Below are 25,072 nucleotides of genomic sequence, written 5' to 3' on the forward strand. Positions count from 1 at the left end.
GATACGTAGCGATGCAGACAGAAGCGGGTACAGTATGAGCCAATCAGTGGCAGTAATGACAGAGCATGCGCTATTACGCAAAAACCGCGATAGAGTGAAGCCGTGGAAGTTGAAGCGCGAAGTGGCGAGGGTTCACTGTACCGTGATTTATGTGCTTTGTCTGCTTGGCGATTCACAGAGCCAGGGTTAGACCCTCCCGTGAAGAAGCAAGGATGGCTTGATTCAGGAGCATCTGGTAAGGGAGGGGAAAGGTGAGGGAGATGAGGGGAGAGCACTGCAAGGCTGAGACGGGAACAGACTCCGCTGCATTCCCACTCGGCCAGAGCAGAGGTTGGGAGGAAGTTTTAAAGCAGTGGTTCTCAACCTTCCTATTTCATAACTGTAATTTTGCTACTGTTATGACTTGGGCAACCCCTGTGAGAGGGTCATTTGACCCCTAAGGGGTTTGTGACCCACATGTTGAGAACCGCTGTTTTAAAGGCTGAAGGGAGATTGTGGAACCGTGAAGTACTAAGACTGAGGAGAGGCATCGATTACATCATATGATCTAGTTCATGCCGCATCTGGATTCAGTAAGAGCTGGGCCTGGGGGCAGCGAGCAAGGTCAGGGGCCTACCCTCAGGAAGAAATTCACCATAAATTTGGGTGGCCTTAGGGAAATGCAGGTGGAGAGCGTCTCCAGGATCCCCGGGCTTGGCTCAAACTCAGCATGCCCCGGATGTGGGTGCCCAGGACCAGGGCTCGTGCATTTCACGGTGAAGGTGGTGCCAGAGGAGTGCCGTCCACACCCGCTGGATTCACTGGAGTCCGAAGGGAGAGGGCTGGAGCTTGAATGGATCCGCAGAGCCAGGGCTGGAGCGAGTCATGGAAGCAGACTGGGTGGTTGCATTGTCAAACCCTCAAGGAGACACTTCAAAATCTGGAAAATGATTAAAAAAAATTTTTTTCAATTCTGTTTTAGAAATGGGGATGGAGGAGTTCTCCACATAATTCAGTCAGAGAAAATGGAAATGCCAGCTTTTCTGTTGAAAATAACCATTTCTTTTCCCATTGGTTTGGCCTCTTCTCCGACGCTGCCTGCTACTGTCAGGCTGTGAGAACACGTGTGGGTCACTGGGAAGTCCGCACACGATGGCAGCATGTCCCTGAGGGTCTCCCAGTCATCACTGGATTCCTTGTTTAAAACTAAACAATTCCTTAGGCTCTGTGCTTACATATGCATGTTAGGGACTCCTGATCTGAGCTGTACTTGTTCAGAAAACAAGTGGTTATTGTTTCCCAAAGCATCTGCAAGTACATTCCCTCTGGGGCCCCCATTGCTGGCGCTGGAACCATGGAGAAGATCTGTAAAAGGTGCATTATAAAGCTGCTGTCCAGTGAGAGGAGAATTTGATTTGCTTTCTTGACTCCCAAGATGCTTCGTCGCTACAGAGTCCAAAATCTTGGATCCTAACGCCACACTTAGTGGTGAATCTGCCCCAGATAGCAGGTGAGATAGAACAGAACTACCCATGAAAGGCTTGCTCCAGAGAGGATGGCTGGCCATCGCTGAGTGTCAGTGTGTGCCCCCGCTCCAGTCCCCATGGGCCATGTCATCCTGGAGAGCCTCAAATCACGCTGCTGTCGACTGTTCTTTGAGTCTGGGGGAGGGAAAGTAGAGGCGTGCGGTTGGGGCTGTAAGGCAGATGGGGAAAGGCTGGTCAGCAAGATTGTCAGAGGACAGCCCTTCCGACCCCTGAGGAATGAGCAGGTGCACAGTCCTGACGAGGGGAAAGCCTCTGGGCACCTTTGCTGGCCTTTTCGTCACCAACATAGTGTTCAGTTTCCTCAAAACTTCTTCCTCACTGGTCCCCCCGTGGTCCTGTGTCCTAGATGAGCATCTATCTCGATTAGCCCTTCAGAGTCCCAGTAAACAGTGCCAGCACCTTCTGAGTTGACCTCTCTGCTTTGAGTGGAACTGGGCCAGCAGTGTCCCTTAGAAGCCACTGTCATTCATGAACTCTGTTTTTTTTAATGGCACATTACCAAGACTAAGACAAGTCTGTAGCCACACAATGATGCAGAGACATGTCTAAACACATTTGCTGTAGAATAAGCTGCTGCACATAACAAGAACCTTAGCAGCTACCCTTTTTAAAAAAAAACTTCCGTTATTCCCTCCCTACCCCCACCAGGAGGGCAAAAAGAGCTGATAGCAAGGGCTCAAATAGAAAGTACATGTTTATAAAATAATGATGGCAACATATGTACAAATACGCTTGATACAATTGATGTCTGGATTGTTATAAGACCTGTAAGAGCCCCCAAATAAAAATGATCTTTTTAAAAAAAATCATTTTATTGGGTCTCATACAATTCATCACAGTCCATACATACATCAATTGTGTAAAGCATACCTATACATTTGTTGCCCTCATCATTCTCAACGCTTTCCTCTTGGGTTCCTGGAATTAGCTCATTTTCCTTTTTTCCCCTCCCACTCCCCCCTCCCTCATGGACCCTTAATGATTTATAAATTATTGTTATATCTTATCTTACACTGCCGGGCATCTCCCTTCACCCACCCTTCTGTTGCCCATCCCCCAGAGAGGAGGTTATATGTGGATCCTTGTGATCAATTCCCCCTTTCTACCCCCCTTCCCTCCCGGTATGGCCACTGTCACCGCTGGTCCTGAGGAGTTCATCTGTCCTAGATTCCCCACATTTCCAGTTCCCATCTGTACCGCTGCGCATCCTCTGGTCTAACCAGGTTTGCAAGGTCGAATTGGGGTCATGGTAGTTGGGAGGAGGAAGCGTTTAAGAACTAGAGGAAGGTTGTGGGTTTCATTATTACTATACTGAACCCTAAGTGACTCATCTCCCCACTACCCCTCTGCAAGGTATGTCCAGTTGTCTAGAGATGGGCATTGGGTCCCCATCACACACCACCCTCATTCACGATGATATGATTTTTTTTTCCTCCCCCGCCTTTGGTGCTTGAAGCCTGGTCCCTTTGGCCCTTCATGATCACACATGTTGGTGTGCTGCTTCCATGTGGGCTTTGTTGCTTCTGGGCTAGATGGCCGCTTGTTTACTTTCAAGCCTTTAAGTTCCCAGACACTATAGGTCTCGATAGCCGGGCACCATCAGACTTCTTCGCCACACTTACTTAGGCACACATTCGTCTTCAGTGTTTATGTGGGGATGGTGGTCACACAATGATGGTTTTTGTTCTTTGGTGTCTGCTACCTGATCCCTTCAATACCTCATGTTCACACAGGCTCATGTGCTTCTTCTCTGTGGGCTTTGTTGTTTCTGAGCTAGATGACCACTTGTTTGCCTTAAAGCCTTTAAGACCCCAGACGCTATATCTTTTGATAGCCGGGCATTTAAAAAACAAAAATAAAAACCTCTATTGGGAATTGGATGAAGGTTTACAGATCAGATCATCAGTTTTACATTGGATGATTCATGGACATTTTGTTTCTTCTCATTCATTGCGATCCCCTAAATGTAACATCACATGTCCCACTTTCTTCCCATTTCTCCTTTCCTAACCCTTCTAAACTGTGTCCGCAGGCAAATGCTGCCCTGTTGTTCTGAAATGGAGGCTTATTCTAAGGTGTGTATAACTCACTACTGTTATAATTTCACTCATAGACCTGTCTGCTCTTTAGCTGAACATTGAGCCACAGAGATGCGTTCAGTTCTAGACCTAAATGGTGACTAAGGGCTATAGTCTGTAGAGCCCTCTCGTTCCTGTCTGACCAGTAAGCCTGGCCTTTTCTTATGTTAGTAAGTTTTGGTTTTGTTTCACATTTTTCTCCCACTCTATCCTGCACCTTCTCAAGTGATCCATTTGGAGCAGCTGGTAGTGGTAACTGGGCACCATCTAGTTCTTCTGGTCTCTGGGTTGTGGGACTGAGGTTTATGCGAACCATTAGTCCACTGGATTATTTCCATGTGTCTTTCTGTTTCCTCACTCTTCTTTCCCCCAGAAGGAGAGGGCCCAACAGTTGCACCTTAGATGAGTGGCGATACTGTTGTACTTACCATGATAGACAGTCACTTTTCCTATACAACCTTTAGCTCCTAGGCATAAGTCAGATCCACAGCAAATTAATCCTGGTTACATAGAACTTAGGCCTCTAGGTAATGCAAATGATTTATATTCAACTGCTAACTAAATGATTGTCAGAGCTCAAATATATCTGTAAATACAGTGGAATGTTTTACTTTGTGCCGTCAAGTTGGTTCTGACCCATAACAACCCTACGCATACTGGGGGTGCAACGTTATGAAAACTTTTGGCCAAAACCAAGCACCTTGAGGGAATAAGGCACTGGGCCTGAGCGCTCAGGACCGTAGTCTCAGGACAATACGGTCAATTGATATAACAGGTCTCAAAGCCAAAGTTCTACATCTTACTTTGGGGACTGGCAAATGGAATGTTAAAAGCTTGTGGGCGGCCTTCTAATGTGTACACGCTGGTCTCTCCCTGCCCCAAACAAAGAAGAATGAAGACAATCACAGAGATATGGAAATAATTAGTCCAAAGGACTCAGGGACCTGGTAAATCTCAGTCTCTGTAAGTCTGAGACCGGAAGAGCTTGATGGTACCCAGCTTCCATTGCTGATTATTCTGAAAAGGATCACAATAGGAGATCCTGGATAGACTGGGAGAAAATATGAAACAAAACACAACATTATAAAAAAATATCAGGCTTACTGGCCAGAATGAGACAGGTTAAACCCCCAAGATTGTGGCCCTGAATTCCCCTGCATGATTCTAAATTACCCTGCAACCCTGGACCTGAACTCACTCCCACGGCTCAACATCCAGCCAACCAACAAACAGGCCTAGAAGGTACATAATAACACAAGAAACACCGGCTCAACCTAGACCCAGCAACCTTAAGAGGGCAAAAGGACAGCATCGGCCCCACGGTAAAGCTCACGAGGCAGGAAAGACAGCCAAGTGGAAACAGTAAACAACAGGAGGAAAGGGGAAGCGTGCTATTACATTGTGGGGGTTGAATCAATAGCACAAAACATAATATGTAGGACTTGGTGAACAGAAAACCAATTTAGACTGCAAACTCATTCAATGTACAAAAAGTTGCCTCTGCTAACCCACCCAGTACCATGTAACAGACTGTCAATCTGCTTCACAAAGATTGCTGCACCTGGTTCCCAGGTGGGAATGGGCTTTGGGGTTTGCTTTTTAAACTATATGCAGCTTAGTCTGTAATAATGAGTACGACACTAATTGGGGCCTCCACCAAATGACAGACTACAGTATTTCAAAATGCAAATCAAAGTCACTTTAAACCCAAAATGTGGCCTATAATCATGTTTTCCAATCTCCTCTTGGCCTTTATTGTAAGGTTTCCTTGCAACTTTGCTGCCTTTGTGTGCTAGCATGCTTGGCGCTGATGTTGAAGAGCACGGTTTCTGGATCCTGTGGGCGGGCGGTCACTGAGCTGACTCTGACTCATGGCGACCCCTGGTGTGCTGAGTAGAACTGCTCCACGGGGTCTGCAAGGCTGTGACCTTGCAGCAGCAGATCACCAGAGGCACCTCTGGGTGGGTTCAAACAGCAGCCAACCTGTTGGCTAGTAGTTGAGTGCTGGCCCATTTGTACCACCCAGGGGTTCCTGAACTCACTCTCTCACATCTTAATTCTGAAACCGCCCCCCCCTTTTAATACTTTTAATAGGGGCTCTTCCATCTCTTACCACAATCTATACATTCATCCAGTGTGTCAAGCACATTTGCACATATGCCGCCATCATCATTTTCAAAGCATTCTCTTCCCACTTGAACCCCTGATATCAGCTCCCCATTTCTTCCCCCTCCCACCCTCCTTCACAAACCCTTGATAAGTTATAGATTATTATTTTCATATCTTACATCATCCTACACCCCTCACCCACTTTTATGTTGTTCGTCCCCCTGGGAGGAGGTTATAGGTTGATCCTTGTGATTGATCCCCACTTTCTCCCCCCACCCTCCCCTAATCCTCCTGATATCTATACTCTCACTGTTGGCCCTGAGGGGCTTATCTACCCTGGATTCCCTGTGTTGCGGGCTCTTATCTGTAGCAGTGTGCATGTTCTGGTCTAATCTGATTTGTAAGGTAATATTGAGGTCATGATAGTGGAAGCACCAAAGGACTAGAGGATAGTTGTGTTTCATCAGTGCTATACTGCACCCTGACTGGCTCATCTTTTCCCTGTGACCGCTCTGTGAGGGAATGTCAAATTGTCTACAGATGGGCATTGGGTCTCCACTCCATGCCCCACCCCATTCACATTTGGTATCATTTTGTTCTGGGTCTTAGATGCCTAATATCTGATCCCATTGACACCTCATGATCACACAGGCTGGTGTGGTTCTTCCATGTGGGCTTAGTTGCTTCTCAGCTAGATGGCCACTTGTTTATCTTCAAGCCATTAATACCACAGACGCTATAGCTTTTGATAGCCGGGCACCATCAGCTTTTTTCACCACATTTGCTTATGCACCCATTTTGTCTTCAGCGATTGTGATGGGAAAGAGTGTCACAGAATGCCGGATTGTTAGAACAAAGTGTTCTTGTGTTGAGGGAGTACTCGAGTCGAGGCCCAATGTCCATCTGCAACCTAATTCTTAACATATAGATATGAGTACATAGTTCTATTCCCCTCTAGCTATATATATATATATATACATACATATATATATACATGCCTGAATTTAGACCTCTATAAATGTCCTTTGCCTCCTGGTTCTTTCCTCTATTTCCTTTTATGAAAACCCCCTCTTTTCAGAGATGTATCTCCCCAAAACATTGTGATTCTAGAGGCTGAAATCCTGTTTCTTCATTAACTCACCTACCCATGGTAGCCTGAGTCCCAATATAACCTTTTATGACTTTCCCTGAGTCCTTTGGACTAAATATTTCCACATCTCTGTGATTGTCTTCATTCTTCTTTGTTTGGGGCAGGGAGAGACCAGCGTGTACACATTGGAAGGCCGCCCACAAGCTTTTAACAGTCCATTTGCCACTTCCCAAAGTAAGATGTGGAACTTTGGCTTTGAGACCTGTTATATCAATTGACCGTATTTTATGACTTTCATAAAAGGTTATATTGGGACTCAGGCTACCATGGGAGACTCTGATGTGTCTCCTAGACTGTTCCTGTGAGCATCCGTGAGGGGATTGGGCATCAGGGGCAGCCCCAAGTTCCAAGGACTTTGATTGTAGCCAGAGTGGAAAGCAGACGCTGGCACCCCTGGAAGACGGCCACTCTCAAAGACACACGTAGACGGGGCCACTTCCCGTCACAGCTGCTCTGAGTTGCAGCCCGCCCTAGGATGGGGTGCCTAGGCTAACGCTAATGGAGTTGCCTGAACCAGCTAAACAGCTTTCATGCTTCCAGTCCCATGCTCGGCCAGCTTGCTGTCATTTGAAGAGGCTCAAGCATGATAAACGTACAGAGGAAGAAACCTTCACCTTGAGCTTCCTTTCACAATGCTTTTGCTCATCAGAAGCAAGGAAGCTGGAAGGAAACCTGTCTACACAGGTGAATTCAGAGCGGAAATAGCAAATATGCTGAGAAGTTACATTTTAATGACCATGTTAGGGACTCGTTGCCTTTCTTTGTCCCTCAGGAGTTGGGTTTTGATCTGTACATGCGGTGGCATGAGTAGTTCACAAGGGTCTCTTAGCCCACGGCTTTGTAGAACCCAGAGGATCAGCTATGGATCATCCTATTGGGCCATCTTGTCCATTTCTCACTTGACAGCGGAGGAAAAGAGCAAAGGACAGCCAGACAGGCGGAGGGCCGGTGGTCCATGGTCTGCAGCTAGAGGCAGCAGAGCTATTATTAACACCAGCCGGGCGGTTGGAGGCTCCCACAGAAAACCTACCCAATGTCCTCCTCCCCCACTCGTCTAGCTCCTCTCCACTTCTCAAGGGTAATGATGGGTTAGTTCAAGGTGTAGCTGCTCTGCTCTGCTGGTTTTTGTTGTTGGCCCAACTCATGGTGACCCAAGCCTCATGGAAACTTTTTTTTTATTTTAAGTAGGTCATCAGATTTTTCTTCCTAGTTAATCTGAGTTTAAAAACCCTACTGACGTCTTTTGGCTCCCACCCACAGCCCTGTTCAGGGTTTCTGAGGCTGTACATCTCGGCGGGAGCTGACAGCCTCAACTTTCTCCCTCGGGTCAGCCGGTGGGTTTGGGCTCCCGACTTCGCAGTTCTTAGTCCAGTATTTACTGACAGCCACCCCGGGGCTCCTGTGAACCACCGCAGCCTGCCCCAATTTTTTGTCTCTCGGCAATCGTTTTTTACTGCCCCTCCCTCGCACCTCCTGGTCTTGAACCTCCAAAGTACTCAGGAACTTGGCTAGTCACAGTGGGAGCATGAATTGGGAGCTGCCCACGTTCTGTGTGGGTGGCAAACACCAACTGCCAAGGAGCCAAAAGCAGTCCACACAAAGACAGCACACACATGAACTTTTGCCACTTTTGTATTTTATTGTGGAACTGAGCTTTTTTTTCTTTTTTCCTTTTACATCAAATATCCTCAACGGAAGAGGGGATATTGCACACAAATATCATAAAAGCACTACATATTACTTTCACTGGAAACTAATTTTCTACATTAGATATGACTGGGTAGAAGTGATGCAGGATTATAAGATATAATACCATACACAGCTGCAGACTGACACAAACACCATTCAGAACAAGAGAGGAGTGTGAGAGGCTTCTCGGTCAGGCTCAGGACCGCTCCTCCCCAGGAGGGAGGAGGCTACATGCAGCGCAGCGCCAAGCGCAACTCAGCTGCCTGTCTCAGCGCTGTGCCCACAGGGCATCCAGGCCTGGATGCCTCTTCTTAGTGGCTCCTGTTTTGGGGAGCTCCAAATGAGGGCAGAGAAGCTACTTATTTATTTTCCCTTCTTTTCAGCTTTTGATGCTGCCTTTTAAATGAACTTAGTAAAGTCACAGGATTTTATTTTTTTAAACCGCAAATACTTTTACTACCAGGTCTATAACCTAGTTGCTCTGAAGAAAGGCCCATCCCCGGCTGCTTCTGGTGTGTTGTTCAGTTGGCTAAAGGTAAAATGCCTACAGTTCCTTGCATATGGAAACAGGATCTTTTTCTTCTAAATCAGAAGCGCAAAAGGAAAAAGAAAAAAGTTATTATCCTAACTCACAATATCATTACTGAGCAAGAACCTCTTTTGACAGATGACTAAAGAGAGGCAATTAAAGCAACTTGGGGATTGTAGGGCAGCTCGAGAGAGCTGACGTTTGGGAATAGAGGGAAAATGGAAGAGGGTACAATTCCAGAATCGGATGATTAAATCTTAAGACAGGAGGATCGGAAAGCTCCTAAAATTGCGTAAGCTACTGGAGACACTTAAAACATTCATATACACTGGGGAAACCATTCACTATGATATGTAAGGTTTAAAAAAATTTTTTTTAACTCCATGGGAAATGGCGTTGAAAGGGGTGGGGAGAGTCAGTCATTGTATCCAGTCTCACCACCAGACTGGGAAAGCATGCACAGGGGATGGGGTTGGAGAAGGGGGTAGAAGTGGTTGAAATTGAAAATGAAGGATCATCTCTAACATTTAGTCTCCGTAGAATTTTAAGAATACTACCAAAAAGTTCATGATCATGAGTGCTATCTTGATGGAATCCCATCATTTCAGCAGAGTGTAAATTCTTTCCACTCCACATTTCGTCTACACAATTGGAGTCGTAAACAGGAGCAAGCCAGGCTCCGAGAAGTCTGCGTCAGTCCCTATCTCTCACCAAGAGTGTCCATGGTAGATTGTGATGGCGGTTAGAAAACGAATTGTGTATTTATGGAACTAGCAAGATTAGGTTAGTCACACGGGTAGGAAAGGTGTGTCTGGAAAGACAGGAGCAACCTGTCATGAAAATATTGTTTTTCCTGGTGGTCATCACTGGGAACAACGGGTGGGAAAAGGTGCTGAAATATTTTGTAGGAAAAAGAGTCAGCTGACCAGCGGCGATTTTTGTCTTTTTTTTTTTTTTTTTCATGAAATCCCTTAGCAAAAACAAAAAGAGAGAGAGAGAAAGGAGTAGGGTAGAGTGATTAGGGTTGGAGATTGGTTATAGTTCTTCTAAAACAGTTGTACTTCTTACTGCAGAAAACAATTGTCCATGTTGAACAAACTGAGTTAGGGCAAGTGGTAAATAATTGTATCGTCTAGCCACAAAAAATCAACCAGCGGTCTGGATTTGGCAAGAAGGCAGATCATCTTTGAGTGTCTTAGGATGCGTGGAATCAGTCTGAAGTAGATGAGTTTCGACTCAGTGAAATCATTTTCAGCATAATGGTTTTTCCCATTGTAAGTTCTTTTTTGTACCTTTGGCCAATCCGTTATATTTTTTAAAGACTTGAAAGAGACAGGGTAATAAATAAAAGTGCTTCTAGAGAGAAGCCTAACAAAAATAGTATCTTAATTAAAAAAAAAAAAAACATTTGGAAAATGTAATTCACAGCATTAAGTAGACGGTATCATCCCCTGGGAAGGGACCCTGACGAAGCATGTTTAAACCCTCATAGTAGTTAGCAGTGCAAAAACGTACACTTAGCAATCCGAAATAAACCCACAATGTTAATCTTGAAATAAATAACTAACAAACAATAAAATGAGGTCATCGTCCACTACTTCGTAGATCTGAGCGTCTGCAGGAGGTGCAACAGGACAGAACAAAGTACAGAAGAAGGTGTTGGGGAGAAGGGCTCCCTCTGAACCCTGGGGACAAGGATCTGCCACTTGACAGCAGTCGCAAACCAGGATCTGGCTTCCCAGGTTTCACAGTTGGATGATGACAGTGATGGACATGATCTCTGGATACAACAGGTGGAGCTGGAGGAGTTGGGGAATTCATTTGCTTTTGATGAATTCTTTCTTTCTTTGCTTTGTCCAGAAGAGAACAACCTCACAGCAGAGTTGTGCTAGGGTTCTTCTGCACTCAGGCTCGGTTCTTTGGCCTCATGGCCAAACATCTCGAGAGGAGGATGTAAGATGATGGATGGCCTTGCAAAGGCCTGGAGAAGGAGCCTTTCCAGGCCGCCCCCCTCTCCGACAGCACATCCTCGGATTTCTATAGAATGAATCCAGGGCTGGGAGGTATCATTATTCCTGGTCCTTATGGGTTTTTAATCAATATTCTTGCTGCAAAATCAGACTTCAATCTCACCAGAACTGCAGGAAACATGATTCTTTTTGTCTTACGAAACACTTAAAAAAAAAAAAAAAGACTCATTTGAAGATTTTTCTTTGCATTTCCCTGTAAATGAAAATTTGTTAAGAAGTTCACCTATGAAAAGTTCTCATATCTTAAAAAAAAATCTGTACATTTGTTCCCATTCTTACACTGAAATTAATGGAAAATAATTTTTTTAAAAGCCAATGTAAGACAAAGGAAGATAAATACTGTACACTTGCTGAAAATCTCTTCCTCGGTCACATCCACCGTTTTCCCAGTTCTGATCCCAGAAGCCATTTCTATCTTGAACTTGCAGTAGTAAAGAAGCTGGGAAAGGCTCAACTGGCTTGGCTGAGAGGCCACTGGTGCCCTGAGGTGGTGGTCAACACGCATGACTCGGCACAAACCGCTGCACCCATCAGACCAGCTCCTAGGACCCTCCGCTCGCACACGTGCTCCTTAACTCGAGCATCTATAATCCTACACGGATGTTTTATAAACTTGCTGTCTCACATTAAAAAATAAGTGCATCAAGTATCTTTGTACATTCAAGTCACTTTCTAAGGCAAATTGTCTACTGTGTGTACTCCCAACTGCTTTGGTATTTGCTTCAGTGAATCAGGGTGGACTTGGGTGTTGACGCATGCAGGTTAATTGACTCAGAGTGGCCTAAGTGCGTGGACATATGCTGGGAGCATGCCTTAGATCAACCTACTCCTTTGTTTACAAAGTCTGAGAGTTCCGAATGGGGTTCAAACCACTTTCCCGTCCGGTCTACACGCGCTACATTGTCGGTGTGTAGCCCTGAAACTGAAGGAGCGGAATTAAGGCGTGGAAATCTCACATGCCTTCCTAGCCAGCCAATTTGTCTTAGAAAAGTAAGACCTTCCGGTCGACACAGACGTCACAGGGGAAAGCTTTCCCTAGGTAGCCTACAGAATTCTATTGCCTGAGAAAATGCAGACCTCACGCTTCGTTATTGTCTCATCCTTCCCCCGCCCCATGCTGTTTCTCTCTGGAGATCTCACCAGCAATCTTTCCGTTACACCCCCTTCTCTTGCCTTCTTTAGCTTTCTCACTCGCTTTCTCTCTCCCATGGTCTCTCTGTGTGCACACACTCTCCCTTGTTCTCTCTCTCTCTCTCTCTCTTGCTCGCTCTCTTTCTAAGACAAATGCCTCGACCTCGCAGAAGTCCGTTGGGTTTGCTAGTGCATGGTTTCTAAACGTTCAGCAGAGATGAACGGGGGTAGGTAATTTTGCAGTAATTTGAACCCTATGGTGGGAGCACTGTTACTTCCCTTAGCAATCAGCAGAAACCGAGAAATATTAGTGACTTGCATCACCATGACACAGTATAGCGTTTGGCAGGTAATCAGTTCAGCGACTTCATTAGACGAATTGGTTTTTTGTGGGTTTTTTTCTTAGAAAAGGTGGTTTCAAATTGAAGAATTCTGGACACAGAGTTCCGATCCTGTGGTGTGGCTGGCGCTGGGTCTACAGTTCGATCTTGCACGCCGGGAAGGATTCGTCTTGCATGACCACTGTGCTGCTGCTCGCTAAAACCATGATGTTGAGGTCTTGCTGTTTCTCGTGGGTCTCCTGGTACCATTCTCTCATCACTCCTGAGTCATGCGTTGGAATCAGGGTCACCTGCAGGGAGAGAGAAACGGGCCATTTAAGGGCAGAGCAAAAAACCCCACCCTTGGGGCACAACATGAAGGCCATTAGAAGACAAGGGTTGGGGGGGGGGTGCGGGGAAGATCTATTTTCCATTTGTCTCAAGAAATGCAGAAGGCTTTTCAACTGACATTTTTCAGGAAGCCGAATGAAGCCCCAAAGGAATACCATTTTCTGCTGGGGGGATCTGGCACCACAAGCAAGTACCGACTAGTCAGCGAGGTCTTCCATGTTGCTAGTTTCTCAATCCTTAGAGGAGCTCTTCAGTGATGGCCCAATATCTTGCATGTCCTTGAACACAACTGGGGAGCTTTACATGAGAGATACTGTTGAATCTAAGGAATTGTAGCTATCGTGGCAGCTGAAAGCCGTTCTCCACACTCCCTGCATGGAGCCCATGCCATCCCATAGCAACCCTACATGGGGTAGAGTAGCCCTGGCCTCTGTGTGTCTCCCAGGCAGAAAGCTCATCATTCTCCTGCAGAGCAGCTAATGATTTCGAACTACTGATCTTGTGGTTAGCAGCCCGATGCAGATTCATTACATGACCAAGGTCCCTTAAAGCCCTTCCAAACTCACGGCCACTGAGTGCCGCTGACCCATCGTGACCCTATAGGACAAGGTAGAACTGCCGTGTGAGTTTCTGAGACGCTTGAAGCCCTCAGGAGTGCACTAATTGTGTGTAGTGAACCTTTCACCCCAAGGACAAAGATCTGCATGTTTAAGTTGGGTGTGTGGTTGGGGGTGGAGGAGCAGAGTCTCAGGATAATGGCTTGAATAGTGAAATCTGAATTTCATGTTCTTGAAGCAATCGCTGGCTGCTTCTCATGACATCTCAATGAGTAAGGGATAAGTGAGTCAATGTAATGTCAGGCAAACACAGTTTACTGCGTGACCCTCTGAAGAAGCACAGACAACACAGAGATAAGGAAGGGCCACTGCTGAAATAGGAGCAGGGAGTGACTCATGGCCAGACATGCTGCTTGTCTGCTGGGAACAGGCGTGCTGGACAGCGTTTTCAGCAGCGCTCCTCCATGGTGGGGCTTTCACCCAGCTGGCTTTCTTAATGACCACCTTTCTCGCTTGGTCTATTTATGAAACCCTAATTAGTCAAGACAGTTCTTTAGCAGCGCTCGCATTTGAACATGACCCTTTTGATTTATGCACAATCCCTTTGGTCTATCTGGGGAGAGTTACTGGGGCCCATTTTGCAGATTAATTATGTGCTCACGAAGGCAGAGTGGTCTCCCTCCAAGGCCAACACTAATATTGGAGATCATGTTCTTTGTGTTACATCCAATTTCCCCTCTAGAATGTGTCGAGGGTGACAGAGCCCCGGGGCTCGGTCCACAGTGCATCCTTGAGGTCTTACCTGCATGTTGTTGCCCCACTGAGCCTTCCCTTCCAACAAGGCGTCCAGGACAGCCCGGCTGGGCTCCTCAGCGGCGGCATCATTTCCACTCACCACGTAGTAGGATGACCTCACTCTCTTGAAAAACTCAACATCAACATTCTTACTATTGCTGTGGTTAGGGATATAGCACAGGTCCAAATACACTGGGGGTCCTGGCGGCACAGCTGAGGACTTGGCCGCCTTGGCGGTTCCCGGGCCTTTGGTAAATAAGCAAGGCAAAGAAAAGGCAGAGGTCACGGTGATGAGAAGGGAGCTGCACATCCAGCCCACCTTCCCTCCCCACCCACAGAGAGCCCCTCCGCAACACACAGTGGGGAGCTTTTCAGGATCCATGCCTGAGGAGAGAACAGAGCCCTATGGCTAAGGGGCATTGTTTTTTAAGTCTCAGGGAGGCACCGGCATTTGGTAAATCACAGCCAAGGGATCTCAGTAATCCACTCTAAGATCTCATCTGGTAGCCATTTTACAAGCAGTTGGATTATGTCACCCTCACACTGGATCTTGCAAATGGATTTTAACAACCCAATAGGACAGAGTAGAACTTCCCCAGTGGGTTTCTGGGGCTTTAATTCTTTATGAGAGCAGAAAGTCTCCCCTTGCTCCCATGGAGCGTTGGTGGTTTTGAACTTCTGACTTGATGGTTAGCAGCCCAACACGTAACCCATTACACCACCAGGGCTCTGTTCTCTCCTCCGGCCAGGATTCTGAAAGCCAGACACTATCCTCCCTAGAATGAGGCTGAATACCGAGGGTTGGCAAGAGGAAGGTTCAGAAAGACTCGGCTTTCTCTAGCCAAGGAGGACATACCAAAGTAGGGAGAGGGACAACTTACAGCCAAAATTCCCAGACTAAATCAGAACAGCCTGGGCAGAGTAAGCATTCAGATGGATCTAAAAACAAAAAACCCTGGCGTCTCGATTGTGCCAGGAAAGCAGGAAACACCTCCCACCATTCTGAAGCCTGCGGGCCTCACCCAGCCTGCCCTTCACAACACGTTGTCTTTCTGTTGGGTGAAGGAGACAGACACCCACTGCAGCAGAGTCCCTGCAGGTTCTTCTAACTGGTGGGCCCCTCAGTAGGCCTTGTGCCAGCTTTTCTGCTTGAGAATAGCCCTTCCTTCTCCTCCCCCTCCTCCCTCCCTCCTCCCTAGTGGAGGAACCCACTCAGGCCAAGTCTGAAGTCTGGGCGGGGGTGGATGTGGAGACACAAGCCATTAAACATTCAAACTAAATCTTTTAAAATCCACTAGGACTGACAGGATGAGATGACGGGGAGTAGGGTTGAAAATGGGTTTCTAAAATGGGCTCAGACCAGTTAAAATACCCATTGCTCATTGTGGTTCAAATGAGGAGAAACTGCTCTTGCCTCTCCTCCCCCACTGCACCCCAACCCCGCAGAGACACACTGTTCACACCGACAACCAGCATCCAGAAATCTTAGAAGGTCAAATGTGTTCTCAAAAACTTACTGCCACCGAGTCAATGCTGACTCACAGCGACCCTATAGGACAGGGTAGAACTGTCTTTGTGAGTCTCCGAGACTGTAACTCTTTATGGGACTAAGAAGCCCTGTCCTTTTCCCATGGAATGAATGGCTGGTAGTTTCGAAGTGTTGAACCTAAGGTTAGCAGCCCAATGTGTAACCGTTACGCTCCCAGGGAGCTAGCACGGCAGTCACTCAGGATGCTCAGGAGAATCACCTGAGGAGCTTGCCAAAATGGCTGATGCCCAGGCCCCGCCCTCCGCAGTACGATTTACAATTGGGCTGAGGCCGGGGCCTGGCACCACTCTTTTTAAAAAAGCATCCCAAGTGATTCTAATGTGCAGCTGGTGAGGAGGTCACTTTTCTATCAACATAAGCTGGATTTTATATGCTTAGTCCTCTCTCCGTTCACTACGGGGCTTTGGAAGACTGTTGTCACACAGCCAAAACCAGCAGTGAATTGAATTGTCCAATTTCACTTTTCAGTTTTGCAGTGGGTTGGCGGATAAGAATCAGCCAAAGTGATATTTGAATAAATTCACATTTTTTTTCCTTTTCACTAGACAAACTGGTCGCTGTAACGAATCTGAGCTGAAAGCCCTCAAAATATCCATCTTGGGGCCTCATTAGAGCAGAAGTGCGGGTTCCATTTCCATTAGAAACTTCACTCCATCCCTGCTAGCAATTCCAAATGCATTTGGTTCATGGAAGCAGGAACTGAGGGGGGAACGGCCAGAGGTCGACTGAGGTTTGTTTTAGAAATCAACTAATAGTGTAATTGTGCCTTTTAGAGATCTATTTGAAAAGCATTTTAGAGAAAATTCAAATGAACTCCACTTAATTTTTTTATCTTACCTTTAACGGATCTCTTTAAATGACTGAAAAGTTTTTTTGTTTTTTTTAATCATTTCTGGGAGCTTGGGCCTGCAGTTTGGTATGTTTGATAGCAAATTTGTTTCTATCTGTTTAAGTGAAGTACATGTTTTTTTCCCCCTAAGTTCAGGTTAGTTGACAAATCTTTCAGATCAAGGGATGGACTGTCAGGTCTTCCCCCAGATTGATTCTACGCACAAACAGCTGCAGCTTGTTTTATTACCATGCATGTGATAGACCAGATCTGATCAGAACCCATCCTGATATTGATGCTCCATATTGTTTAAAACAAAACTTTGTAGCTGTAACAGATATTTCCTAAAAATGTACTGAATTTGAGAGCTCCAAAGCTTTCAGGTCTTGGTGGCGTAGTGTTTACACATTGGGCTGCTACCTCCAAAGTCAGCAGTTTGAAGCCACCAGCTGCTGTGAGGGAGAAGAGAGGGGCTTTCTACTCCTGTAGGAAGTTAAAGTGTCAGAAACTCACAAGGGCAGTTCTACCATGTCCTATAGGGTTGCTATGGGTCAGCATTGACTTGATGGCAAAGTGAGTTTTGGTTTTGAAAGCTTCTCCAATCAGATTTTCTCTAATAAATAATGTCACTTATAGATTTTGCTTTACATTTTTGGGTCAATTTATAGTACGTTTTGAACTATGGCCAAAAAGCCCACAATGACTAAATGAAACAAATTAAATGCATTAGTACAAATCAGTTGGGTTTCAAGCACCAAGAGGAAGCTGGGTGGCCTGTTCCATCGAAAAACCCAGGTCACTTCTGAGAACACAAGAAATGGGAATTGAGACCATCCTATGACTGATCAGAGTGGTCATTGCCAAATTTGAACCAAACTTACTGCCATCGAGTCGACTCTGACTCCTGATGACCCTACAGACAGGGTAGATAGAACTGGCCCTAGCAAGTCCCATCTTCCTCCCACAAAGTGGCTCCTGCTTTTGATCAAAATGAATTTTGATTTTGACTTTGCAGTAAGCAGCCCAATGTGTAACCACCACACCACCAGGGCTCCTGGTTATTGCCAAGTGGGATCTTAGTCTGAACAGCGTTCTGAGGCTCTGCCAGTGAGGCTGAAGAGCCAGAGGGGGATCACAGGGGAAAGCTTTCAGTGATTCTCTCTCGGTGTGTCCTGGGACTCACCAGCTAACTGCAACTGTGGTATTTACTGGCTGTCAAAATAACAACAAAATGAGGAGGTATCTCCATTATGTTTAATGGGGAGATATCTCCAGCCTGATCTTTTAATTTTTTTTAAATGGACTATAAATCCTGGGGTTAATCCATCCATTCCAGGATTGATGCTGAAAGTTTTGGTTTTCCCCAGTCCTATGGGAGCTCTGGGTCTGTCACCCCAGCTCTGTTCTGAAACCAACGCCAACACAGTCCTCCAGAGGAGGTTTGCAAACGCACTCTTGGTTCTGATGACTCATAACCAAGCTTCAGCTGCTGTGGTTAGCAACCCAGAATAGTGCTGAGCTGGGAAGCCCATCCGTTGAACCAGAGCTTGCCTGGGTCCCACGCTCTTAAGGGCCTCGCTGGGCTGGAGTTTCCACCTTCTGGCAGAGAGAAGATAGGAAAGGGAAGGTCCAGTCCCATCCCGTGCCCTCCCATCCCGCTAGCACAAACAGGGAGCAGGGGAGATGCCCAGTGAAAGCACAACTTTTGGGGTCTATGCCAAGGTGCCCGGGCTGTCCTAGACTTACCTGCAGCCGCTGTCTTGACCGACTTGGATGTGGAGACATTGGTGGCGTTCTTGGTCTCCTTGTCTTTCTCCTCCCCACGAGCAGCTTTGACCTCCGGGGCGGTGGTGGTTTTCGATGCCTTTTCCACAGATTCTTTCTTCTTCGGAGAAGCCACTCTGGACACCTTATCTGAGGACTCTTTCAACCCCACTGGTTTGGGGGAAGCCGCAGGTGTCTTCGACTTCCCATCGGCCTTCTTGACCGGCGAAGATGACTTGGTCTTCGTGCCTGGCTTTTTGGTTTTGGTCTTCTCTTTCAGGTCTTTCTTGAGCGCTTTGCCCAGGTTCTGCTCAATGGCCAAGGCCTCTGGGTCCACCATGGACACATCGGGGTGGCGAGGAGATGGGCTGCGGTCTTGCATCGGGGCCGGGGGCGGGTCCATGTGTCTGTATGTCACGGTCTTGTCCGTGGGGATGGTTTCAGATTCATCTTCAGAGTCGATGTTGGCATCCGCTGTGATGGAGGGGCACTCTTCGGTCTCCGGGGGGACATCGGAGTCTGTCTGGGATGGGGCAGACTCGCTGACGGAGGTGGGAGGTGTTTCATCACATTGCCGCCCCTGTTGCTTGCCTCCTGGAGGTGGCGGGGCTCCCCCAGATTGAGTGAGGGGCTTCTCAGACTCATCAGTTGGCTCATCGCTGGCAAACCACTCTAAGGGGTTAGGATTAATGAAGGAGGGGGAGAGCTCCGTCTTGGGATGCTTGTATTCACAAGAGGTCACCAGGCATAAATCCACATCCTGGCGGGCCTCTGAGGGCGACTTCTTTTCTGCAGCGTAGCATCGGTCTGACGTCTCGTAGGAATAGGTAGATGACTGGGGGGTCCTGGTGATCTTCTCGGTGGTCTCATAGCAGTATGTGGACGAATCAGGGATTCGTGTGGTTTTGGTAGTCGTCTCATAAGCGTAACATTCAGACTCGGGAAAACTGGTAATTTTCTCAGTGGTCTCATAGGAGTAGCTGGTATCCTCCAGTGTGTGGCCACCATCTTCCGTGTCGTCATAGCCATTGCTGATGTCATCTAGGAGCCTTCTAGACCTCTCGGTCTTTTCATAGCTGTAACCACTCACGTCCGGGGTCCTTGTGGTCTTCTCGCTTATCTCGTAGGAGTAGCCACCCTCCTCGGGGGTCCGGGTGGTCTTTTCTGTAATCTCAAAGGCATAGCCACCATCTTCGGGGGTCTTGGTGGTTTTCTCAATGGTCTCATAGGAGTAGCCAATGTCACTTGGGGATTTCGTGGTCCTCTCGGTCTTCTCATAGTAATAGCCACCGGCCTCTTGGGTCCGGTTGGTTTTGTCATAAGACTCATAGGTATAACCTTCTTCGCCTGGGGACTTGCTTGTCTCCTCTGACTTTTGATAGGCATAGCTAAAATCACCAGGGGTCTTCCCTCCATCGTCCTTCTCCAAGCCAGACGCAGTCAGATCTCTATTCAAGGCGAGATGGTGTTGCATGGTATCAAATAACATTGAGGCACGGAAGCTGTACGACGCTGCGGATGCTGCATCCACTGGCAGAGAAGAGGACGTATGGCAAGCTGCTGCATTCTCTCTGGCTGCAGAGGTAGCATCTGAAAAGCTAGGGGAGTATAAAGGAGAGGCCTCTCTTGGGGTCAGTGGGGAGATATCAGATTTTGGCGAAAGCTTCTCTCCCTCCGGAAGTTGCACCTTCTCTGAGGTGAGTGAGGCATATAAGGATATCTCTCTGGGAGGAACCACATCAGACAGAGTATCTTCCTGGAGAGGAGACGCGATCTGAGAAGGGGTGTGTGCGGAAGAGGTGGATGGGGAGGCCTCGACCTGAGATACCGAGATGAGCTCAGAAAGATCATTATCTTGGGTATAGGATGGCTCCTCCACTGGTGGTATCTTATGCGATAAACTGGAGTCCTGCAAGTCGGGACTGTAGTCCACTTCAGTCGGCCCGTTCTCAGTGATGTGAAGCATACCCGCCCCCACAGCAGGGTGGTCTGGAGACTGTCGGCTAAAGTCCATAGCAAGAGAGTGCTCGGGGGATTCTTGGCCAAATTCAATAGACATTGAAGATTGTTCGGATCTGTGGTCTTGAACCGGTGTCCCGGACTTGGCGGTCTTAGGGGAGAAGTCTGGCGGAGAGATTGACATTGGCCTTGGGCATTCCTCTTTAGATGGAGACACTTCTGTTTCCTGGAAAGTCGTCGGTGTTTGAACAACGGACACGGAAAGGGAGTCGTCCACTTCTGTGGAATGCGGGGACCCCACCTCAGCATGCAGAGACGGGGACACATCATCTGTCGTTGGCTCTGGAAAGGAGTTTGTAGCCACAGAGGCGGTGGAGACTGAAGCCACCCCCTCCAGGTGAGAGTAGGTGTCTTCGGCGACACCCTCATCCACAGGCGTAGCTGACTTGTCTGAGACAGTGCCCTCGGAAATGGACATCTTGGTGTCCTCCTTCAAAAAGCCAAACTGGCTGACGTCAATTTGTGTCGGAGAAACCTCTCCTCCTAACTTTCTTTCCTCCGAAGCCAGTCCTGGTGGAGAACCCAGGGCTTCCACGTCCTCGGTTGTCTGTCCTTTCTCCGAGTCTTCCTTTATTGGCACGAAGTCTGCGCTCGCCTTCTCCGGCCTCTCTTGGAAGAGACCGGTGGAAGTGATTTCGGCAACTGGACTGATTTGGTCTAGAATACTTTGCTCTCCATCTGTTCCTTCAAAGGGACTTCTACATCTGCTAGGAGTCTTCTCATCCACACTTAGAAAGCTTTCATAGGCAGACTCTGACCCAATCCGTGGAGGACTTCGTAAAGGAGACAAGACTTTTTCTATAGGAGACGCTGAGTCAGGCACCGGCTCATCCATGGGGCTTATGGAAAGCCTCTCATCTTTGGTGTCGTCGAATTCAAAACTCTCCGGAGCGGCTGCTGGCTTCCCGCCGACTTCTGTGGGGAGGTGACTAGCCTTCTCATCAGTGGGAGACTGGTAGTAAGGGGTGTGGCCAGCACTGCCGGTCACTGACTGCGATGGAGACACCACTTCCAGCGTCTGATCCTCGGGGCTAGCACAGTGTGCTTCCACGACTTCTTGGGTCACCTCAGGAGACGCCGGGATGGTGGCCGCTGCAGAGACACTGATCTGATTGGGGGTCAGGGAGAAGTTCACACTACGTTCACCCAGGGGGGTCTTTTCGATGGGTGACGGTGGGGATGGACTCAGAGACAGCGGGCTCTTGGACGGACTACGCGAGTCGTCTGGAACTGCGGGCGCGTCTGGGAGCTCCAGCGCAGCGCTGCCTTTCGCTCCTCTCTCTTCGGCACAGTAAGCGTCACGCAGAGCGGATTTGCTGAACTTGTCCTCCTCCATGGACGACGGCGGGGAGATGGTGGAGGCCGAGGCGTTGTAGTCCTTGCCATCGGTGGCGTCCGTTTTGGACCCTTCAGACAGTCCATTGAGTGAGACCCCGGGCTTGGAGTACTCCTGAGCATAGAGGGAGGACTCGTACTTGGTGACGTTGACGAACTCCTGGGACGGGGACTCCGTGTCCTCGTTGTTGGTCTCGTCACTCATCACGTCGCGGGGCGTGGACATCTCGTCCATGGGGGTGGGCTCGCTGGAGATCTCAATGGTCGACTGGGTGTAGCCAGAGGTGGCTGTGAATTCCTCAGGCTGGTCTTCGCGGTTGTCCTCGTCCGACACGGTGGCCTCACTCTCCGAGCCGCCGGGTAATGTCTCGTCGTGAATTGTGGCGGCAGCTTCCCGGGCGGGGGACTGGGCTCCCGGCGGCTTGCCCGAGGCGCCCAGAAACCCGTACTGATCCTCGGCGCCCCCGGCCTCCGCAGCCTTGTCCACCACCGCCATCACGTAATCTTCCGCTTCTGCTCTACCCGCCTCGTACTCTGCCTCCCTGGCATCCTCCGCCTTGTCCTCGTCGCCTTCCTCCTCGGATGGCGCCGCCTCCCCCTTCTCCAGGGCCTCATCCATGTCTTCCTCGGCCCGGTCGTCCCCACTGGCCACCGACGCCCTCTTCTCCCGGAGGGGCCCGTGCGCCTCGGCCGGCGCGCGCTCGTCCTCCTCCTGCTGCACCGGGCTGCGCTTGGCGCTGCTCGCGCTGTCGCCATCCTCTTCGGGCTCCTCGGTTTCCGCCTTTTCTTCGTAGTCTCCGGCCTCGGAGGATTCTTCGAAGGCGGCTCCTTCGTCCTCAAACTTCTCCATGTCCTCGCCGCCCTGCTTCTCGACGGGCTCCAGCTCCTCGGGCGTCTGCTCGCACTCGCCCTCGCCCTCGGTCGTGGTGATGCCCTCGTCGGGCGACTCGGCGGGGCCCGGGGGCACCTCGGTCTCGCACTGGATGACATAGGCGTCCCCGGGCGCGGGCTCCCTCCGCTTGTCTTCATCTTCTGCGAGCGCCAACGGGGGCTGCCTGTCCTTGGCCACATCGACCTCTTCGGCCTTTAGCTCTTCAAAGTCCTTGGTTAAGTCCTCCGGGGAGGACATGAGCGACCTCTCGGCCTCCAGGTCTTTGGCGGGGCCGGCGGCTGCGATGCCAGCGGCCACGGCCCCAGTGGCGGCAGCTGCCACGGTGCCGATGGCGGCGGCCGCAGCCTCTGCAGTCCCCTTCTTGGTGACTTTCACCTTGCCCTTCTCCTTGGACTTGGCCGCCGCGGCGGCGGCATCTTTCTTGACCGGCTCTTCCTTCTTGGGTACTTTTGGTTTTAACGCCGTGGGTTTCTTGGCGTCAGAGAGCGGCGTGGATGATTTCTTGGCGTCTTTGGAGATCTTCTTGATTTCTTTTTTGGGTTCCTTCTCTTCCTTTTTAGCTTCCTTCTTCTCGTCCTTCTTCGCCTCCTTCTTGGCATCCTTCAGCGGTGTCTCTTTCTTCACCTCCTTCTTGGATTCTTTCTTCTCCTCTTTCTTAACTTCTTTTCTGACTTCCTTCTTCACCTCCTCCTTTTTGGCTTTATCTTCCTTCTTGACGGGCGTCTTCTCTTCCTTTTTCACCACTTCCTTCTTTGGCTTTTCCTTCTCCTCTTTCTTTTCTTCAGATTTTAGCTTTGTCTCCTTTTTCACGGTCTTCTCCTTGGTGACCTTGGGTTTGACTTCCGCGGCTTGCTTGTCCGCCACCTCGGCCTTCACCGAGGGCTGGTCTTCCTTGCTGGGCGCCTGCTTCTCACTCGCGGCCGGTTTGGTCTCTGTTTTGGTCGGCTTGTCCTTTTTCACTGTGACCTTGTCTTTGCTTTCCACCTTGGGGGGCTTTTCCACCTGGTTAGCTTTGGGGACCTCGGGGGCTTCTTCTTTCGACTCTTTCCGCACCGATTTGCCGCTCGGGAGCGGTTTAGGGGCTGGCTTCAGACTCTCTCGGCTATCGGCCCTCTGCTTTAGTTTCACTTGCTTCACCGCGGGGCTGGCTGCCTGGCCAGAAAGATCTTTCTGGGTGGCCAGCGGCTGTTTCAGGAAGTCTAAATGCTTGAGTTTCTCCAGCCCTTCCAGGATATTATACTGGGCGCTGTTTCCGGGAAAGAGGACTCGGATGATCTTCTCGGCTGGGTTTGCTGGGTGCCACACGATCAGTGAGGAGACGGACGTCACATAGGAAATGGGAATATCGACTTCTTGACCATTAGGCAGAAGGAGTTCAGCCTTGTCTTTGTGAGTGCCAGTCCACTGCTGCATAAAATACTGCATTTCTTTGCTGCTCTTCACCGGGTTGAGCACATACATCTCTAGCTTACCAACTCCCATCTTTTGGAAAAGAATGACGGGCTCGATGGCATTGCCTACACTTCTAAATAGAGGTTCCGGTTTCATGGACAGTCTGTTCAGGTACTGAAGCGTGAAACAGGCTTCTTCCAGGCTTCTCTTCATCTTGATGTTGGGCTCTGGGTTCTTCAGGTTTTCCGGTACGTTAAGAAAGACCACCCCTAAGTCAGGGGAGATGAGGTTTTTCATCCAGTCACTGTTGGTGGTGGAGCCCTGGGACTGCTCCTCCTCCAGCTCGGCGATCTTCCGCTGCAGCATGCTGTTGATGCCCGGCAGGTTGTCGTCCCCGATGTGGGTGAGCAGGATGGAGTCCACCCGGTCCAAGTGGCGGATGAGCTTCCAGAAGCAAGACTTCCTCTCTGAGCCTCCGTTGATGAGCATGTTGAATCCATTCACTGCGAACAGCGCAGAGTCGCCTCGTCCTCCGGGGAAGATGTAACAGCAGGGCTTGGACAGCTTTAGAAAGCCGCCAGACGTGGGAGGTTCCAGGATGTCAAAGGGCGAGGGGACCTCCACCGATTCGGAGAGATACTCCGTGAACTCGGAGAGGCCTTCCATTTCTGGCAATATAGAGGCCGAGTTGAGTTTAATATTGATGAAATCTTGGAGATTGTGTCTGTCGAGGTTGGAGTTCTTCCAGTCCCCTTCTTCGGGACAGAACAGGGTTAAACTGGCTTTGTTGGCAGGGTGGGTGGTGCTCAGTAATTCCCCGATCTGGGATTGAAAAAGAGAGAGGAAGAAAAGATTGGAGTCAGTGGCCCACCATCCTCATCTATTACTCGGTATTATAGGACCTCTGGGTGATACGGGGACAGCGCTTTCCTCTAGTGATACTAGTTGGTTGAATTCGGAAATGCTTCCCAACTGGCAGGTAAACAGCCCCCATCCTAAGATCCCTACGACCCCTACCTGCTACCCC

The 25,072-nt window shown here is 48.9% G+C and overlaps 1 protein-coding gene across 1 annotated transcript; it reads right to left on the reverse strand.

Moving 5' to 3' along the window:
• Positions 1 to 8,479: 8,479 nt before the first annotated feature.
• On the reverse strand, positions 8,480 to 24,863 carry MAP1B (microtubule associated protein 1B). Its single transcript, XM_013004909.2, has 3 exons — positions 18,390 to 24,863; positions 14,273 to 14,511; positions 8,480 to 12,873 (listed from the first exon to the last, which is right to left on the reverse strand). Exons 1-3 carry the CDS (start codon positions 24,709 to 24,711, stop codon positions 12,718 to 12,720), a joined length of 6,717 nt encoding a protein of 2,238 aa, XP_012860363.2. The 5' UTR covers positions 24,712 to 24,863; the 3' UTR covers positions 8,480 to 12,717.
• Positions 24,864 to 25,072: the final 209 nt, after the last annotated feature.

This window comes from Echinops telfairi, unplaced genomic scaffold (assembly GCF_000313985.2).
Source record: "Echinops telfairi isolate 266 unplaced genomic scaffold, ASM31398v2 ScPeMD7_7469;HRSCAF=8507_1, whole genome shotgun sequence".
Taxonomy (NCBI): Eukaryota; Metazoa; Chordata; class Mammalia; order Afrosoricida; family Tenrecidae; genus Echinops; species Echinops telfairi.